General features: G+C 37.6%; 1 protein-coding gene across 1 annotated transcript in view; it reads right to left on the bottom strand.

The window, feature by feature from the left end:
- Window positions 1–5,945, bottom strand: part of TMEM56 (transmembrane protein 56) — an 18,297-nt gene that overhangs the window by 2,932 nt on the left and 9,420 nt on the right. The window contains exons 3-5 of the mRNA XM_009710517.1: window positions 5,121–5,179; window positions 3,263–3,357; window positions 1,001–1,074 (exon numbers count right to left, since the gene is read on the bottom strand). Of these exons, the coding sequence (XP_009708819.1) occupies window positions 1,001–1,074; window positions 3,263–3,357; window positions 5,121–5,179 (228 nt within the window). The remainder of the gene's footprint in view (window positions 1–1,000; window positions 1,075–3,262; window positions 3,358–5,120; window positions 5,180–5,945) is intronic.

Here is a 5,945-nt window from a genome sequence, read left to right as displayed (position 1 = left end):
CTGATCCTACTTAGAAAAAAAAAAAAAAAAAAAATATGGAGGAAGAGGAGAGGAAGAGGAGAGGACTGCAGCACTGCCCTATACCAAAGCCCCTCTTCTGAGGGGACATCTTCGTGGGGCAAATCCCTGTCCCCAGCTGGGTCATGGTGGCGGCCATGAGAGAGAGAGGCCACCCTCCCCAGAGCACTGGGAAACTCCATTGACTGCTTTCCCCTACCTGCGGAATGCAGCATTATCATGCTGCTTTTCTGATACGGCAGTAATTCTAGTAGCAATGCTACAGCCAGAAGCCATGGCACGCTTCAGCTCTCACAGAGCTCCACGAAAGAGCCTTCTGCCTCTTTCTTCTCTGAACACAAGTGTGAAGATTAACCATTCCAGATATATTTAGGTGCTTTTCTATTTTTCCAATTTAAGTGCTCAAAATAATTTCCAGAACTATTTTTGAAAGTAAATAAAGAATATATTTTTATATTATTCTACGTATTCATATGCATATATTAATATTGAGATTTTATATATATATGTATGTAGTATTGCAAAATAAACTTCAAATTATCTAGGGCAATGCAATTCCATTCTAGGATTCTGAAGACAATGTTATCTTGCTTCTTTCCCTGCTCCATGATACTAAAAAAAAAAAATCCCTATTGAAAATGACAGCTTTATTATAATAATTAAATGAACATACAAAGGCTAATAAACAATATTGTATTTGTCAACCTTTTTGTTCAGTAGTTTCATAAAAATTTGGCATTTCGTATGAAGGCTAGTCTACTCTAAAAAGGAACTCTGGAGTGAATACATTAGTTATACTGCTGCAGCTACAGCAGCAAAAAGTTTTCATAGCAAAAAGGCTTCCACATAGTAATCCTTAGTTCATTATATATAAATTCGCTTTCAGCAGACATTCAACAACAAAAAAAACTTCCTAAGTGACAGGAATAATAATATAGATTAAAATTTAAAAGAACTATGCAAAAATTCTCTAATTACTTACCGCTGATTGACAAAAGGAGTGGAGAACTCTGCAAGCAGACGGAAGTTTCCAAAATAAGCCAACAGACCTTTGCTCTGGTTAGCAAAACAAAAGAGACATACCAAAATCAACAATGTAGATGTGAAATCTTGATTAAAGTCTTTGAGTATACACAGAATGAAACAACATCTCAACTTCTTTATTAAAACTGACAGTAAGGGAGTTTGCCAGCTGTGGCCAACTTCCTTACAATTTCAAAATGAGGTTTACTACAAAACCTGCAATTGTCCTTTGGGTATCTAGAATCAGTAGTTTCTGACTTTAAATAAATCTTTAAAAGACTTACAGTTAGGCAGCCATGGAAAGCTTGCTAGAGAAGACTGGCACAAGTAGTCATAGGTTATAATTATAATGATACTATTACCAAGAGAATTATAAATAGTTTGGATTTCTCCATGTTTAAACAAGCCCAAACAGAAGTCCTGTAAGCTAAAGAAAAATGTCCCTACATTGTTTTAGGAACACAATTTGCCAAAGTGGAGATGAATTCCCAGCTTTTATTTCGCAGTAGAAAGGGCACAAAAAGCCCTTTCTTCTCTCCCCTACACTGCAGGGGAAACCCTTTCTGCCAGCTCTGTTTCAGTCCCTGCCGTGCCCTTCTTCCAACCCACAGCGCACGGCAGGGACATCTTCTCCATGCTGGTATCCAGATATCTGCATGGAACATTTACACTGATACACATTGTAAGGGAGCACTTTCCTCCAAGTGATGAAGTACAGCATATTTTCTGCCTTATCATTTGATTCTGCTGGAAATAGTATCCCGTTACACAATGGCTGGCTAAGCAGCAGTTTGCAGGTGCAGAGATAAAAAGATGTTCCAAAAATTCTGGTAGGTCTCCTGAACAACCTATGGATTATGTGCCACGATTCCTCTTTCCCCCGCCAAGCGTGCTAATACCCACTATTTCAGGCACTTCCTGTCAGTTCACACTACACGAAACAGAAAATCTGTGTTCTTCATCAAATTCTCTCCTATCTTCAAGAGCAATTTTTGAAATAAGATACTTAGGACTAACTTTCTCTAAAGAGAAGACAATAACACACAGACATTCAAGGGCAGAACAATATCCAAATAATAAGAACTTCTTTAAAAGAAGTTCACACTAACGCTACACTTTCTGTTTACTCCAGAAACAACTAATGAATTTTCTGCATCAAGGATTAGCCTTTGTAGTGGTATTTTCATTTCTCTAATATTCAGCTCTAATTCACTTTCATCCATGATAGTATTAGTAGATCTAATTATCTTCAACCTGAAACAGAGTATTTACTTGTCAGTGTACTTCATCCCCTTTAAACCATTACATGGGAAATCTGACAGTAATCTGGCATCTCAACACTTCTAATACTGTAAAGCCTTGGATTCACATAGTACACAGGGAAAGAAATGTGGTAAATGAAGTAAATTGTATTTTATAAGATTTCTTTATTTACTGAATGAGCTATTCAGAAGAAATTCAGGAGCATTACTCTGGAGGTCAATGGGATTTCTACCAAGTCACATGGGCATCTTTGAGAAATTCCAGCAGCAGCAGAGTTACTAATTAGTCTTCATCCTAGTACAGTATCCTTCTATTCCCCTTCTCCCTTCAGTGTATGTACATCACAGATACTTATAGATATATACAGTTAATCATCCATTGTTTCCCCACCAAAGTAACCTTAAACAAGAAGTCTCAGAGGATAAGTTTGTGTCATAACAGATTTAGGGGGGAAAAAAATGAAAAAAAAAAAAACCCACCCCAGAAAAAACACACCCAGCTGATTATAGTACATTCACCAGAGTTAAGGATCACTGACCTATGGCCTTGCAAATACAATCACAAGCAGAACATAACCGCTTGAAACCATTTCCTTCTAATTTTCCAACCAAATATTCAGACTTGTGGTTTCATTTGAAATCCTTTTCTATAACCATGTGAAAAGCCCCTCTGTCAAAGTCTCTCTATAGGAAAAACTGAGAAGAGTTTTTATTTCAGCAGTTAAATAAGTTACACACTTTTGCTGAAGGACTGTAACATTGAAAAGGCATTCACTTACCACAAATGACTGATAAAACCATTCAGAAAGTAATGATGATTAAAAATATAAATCTGCCTTTCACAAAGCTAATACACCAACCATTGAACAATTTTTTTAAACATGAAGCAAATGAGGTCTGTAAAAGCATTGTCTTCAATCTCATCTGCTTGTTATGTTACTGAAAAATACAGCACTCACCAGTACAAAATAGTAAGCATACAAAGCTGCCAAGTGATGCATTACAAAAAATTTGTCACCAATTGCCTTCCAGTAGTAAATAATAAGCAACAAATCTACAAGAGAAAAGAAATAACAATAAAGAACAATTTGTTATACTACCATTGACCTCAGAATAGTGTTTCTCTACATTTTAGAGGTATAAATGCCAACATATGGCATCAGTAGAAACTCTGAATTAATTATATCTGAAAAGAGCATCTTTATTCTGAAGATTTTACTTTAGTCAAAGCATTAAGAAACAGTATTCTTCCAACAGCTGCCATCAATTATTACTTTCCCATCAATGGAAGTACAGAGGCAATAGCTTTACCTGAAATATTTCGGAAAGAAAAAGTGGATTCCGAATCTCATATCATATCAGGGGGCATACCTAATATACAAATACGTGCAATAAATGCAGGAATCTATTATGGGGAACTTCAGAATCAAAAAGTATTTTATTAGCAAACAAGGAACCATTTACAAAAAATATTTTGCAAGGAGCACTTGGAATGAGAAGTATATTTGCTTTATTTAATCAGATTTTTCCAGTTACTACAGAAGTGATATAGTGGACCTGAGTCAACGTTATAAGGAAAGCTTTGACAGAAAAGTTCTTTCTTCTCCCATGATGGTCTGAGATTTCAGAAGATTTTTTTCTGTCCTGGAACAAGCAATTTCTGCCCCTACTTTCTCCAAATGAGTACTTTGGACTGCAATATTAGTGACCAAGGTTCGAAATCAAAGACTTTACCCTTGTGCCTTTTGTATCTCCAGTGAGTGCCTAGATCTCTTTTATATTAGCTATCCTCAGGCAAGACTCTCTATCATCAGACATAGCCGCTCCACTTCCTATTAATAATTAAACATTAACTATATAAGGAAATGAGAGAGAATGAGTGGCCAGGTTCAGGTCTCTGTTCAAAGGCATTCATTAATTCATAATGAAAGTCTAATGCATAATTATTAAAAAATAGATACCAATGAATTTAAACACGGGAGCTGAAGTTCTTACGGAAAAAACAGAGATTTAAACTAACCCACAGTTTAACTGAGTGTGCTGATCACCAGATTATAAGTTCCACTGGGGTGAGAAATCAAGCCTGAGAGATAATCAAGTCCATGGCCCAGTCTCTGACCAGAGACTCCATCCTAACAGGAGAAGTTTTGCTTAAAAACAGTCCAAGTCACAACAAGTTCTTGCTTTTTTAAAGTCAGTATTATCCCCACACACCATAAAAGAAAGCTCCAAAGCATTTTGTAACAAAATTCCCATACCAACTTTAGTTGGCAGCCAAGCATTAAGAACACAAAACATACGTGGGGGTAAATGCCATACCAAGAAAATAATTTAAAAGTTCCCTGTTTTATAAATGACTACATTTTGGCTTAAAGTGAGACTAAAAGGTGGGCAGGCAGGATCCTATGGCACCATTTGCCCCAACTAAAATTCTTGTGCCAACATTCTGAGGTCACAGGAAGAAACATACGCTAAAAGAACTACGACTTGTAGACACCCTGAAGGGAGCGAAGGGCACTGCTTTAACACCTTCTCAACTGGCCGAAGGACAAAACTGAGCTGGAGTTCGTGGTTGTGTATCAAACCATCAAAGCCACACAGTGGCATTTCCTCAGTGCTTGGGGAGATATCATGCCATCTTTCACATCCACTGGCAAGATCCTATGATTTCACTACAACCCACAACTCCATTAGCAATTTTAAAAGCCGCAGTAGAAACTTCACATCTCCAGCATAGTGGCTCAGTATAATATATAGGCATAGTGACTCAATATAAATATAGATGTTGTGTGCATTGTATACATGTTGCATAATTACCAGAAATGAGGTAGCCTGTGGTAATAGCGATATTCAGTTTCACAATTGAAGGGTCACCCCTGTAAACATACCAAAAAATAAACAGTTACAGCCTTTATAACGAGGTAATTTACAAAGGACATACACATATCAAACCCATAATGTCCATCAGGTTACCTTGTTCTTGGCCCATCAGTAAGATGTTAAGAGATTTGGTTCAGAAAGGTCCTAGTCATGAAAATGGATTCCTTTTCCATCCAGATATAAGACATCTACTAACTACCCTAACCAGGATTACCCCCTGCCTTGTGGGAGAGACTGCCCCAAAAGCCTTGCTAGAGACTAGAACTGAAACCTAGCAAGTACCCTGAGCTGGCTTCTCTGGAAACAGAGGATAAAAGAGAACAGCCCAGGCAGCATCTCTTAGCACTGACACTCTGCATCTCCGTTTTTGTTCGTCTGCCAGTGTTAAAACTGTTAAGGATGACAAAAATATCTTGCTTAGCTGGTACTTTTCATATTCATAAGCGGATGGATGCTTACAGGGATAAACAGAGTAGAAGGAGACATGAAAGGAATTATTTGCCAGTTCTTTGGAGCCAAGGAACCTTCAAGGAGAAATGCTTTTCAGAGTAGTTTCACACCTGTCCCTTCCCTTTTGGTGCCAAACATTCAGCAGGCAAAGCTCTCAGTAGCACACACACAACTTCTGTTCCTCTAGGATGTTCAACAAACCCAAACTTGTAAATACAGCTCAAGAAAGGGAAGCATACACATTACAGCAAGTAACATTTGTTCCTTCCTCCACTGTCCTCTGTGCATTCCTACTTTGAGGAGTTTGGTAAG

This window comes from Cariama cristata, unplaced genomic scaffold (genome assembly GCF_000690535.1).
Source record: "Cariama cristata isolate BGI_N322 unplaced genomic scaffold, ASM69053v1 scaffold35811, whole genome shotgun sequence".
NCBI classification, from domain to species: Eukaryota; Metazoa; Chordata; class Aves; order Cariamiformes; family Cariamidae; genus Cariama; species Cariama cristata.
Note: the sequence above shows the minus strand (reverse complement) of the source record. Positions and strands in the feature narration are given on the sequence as shown.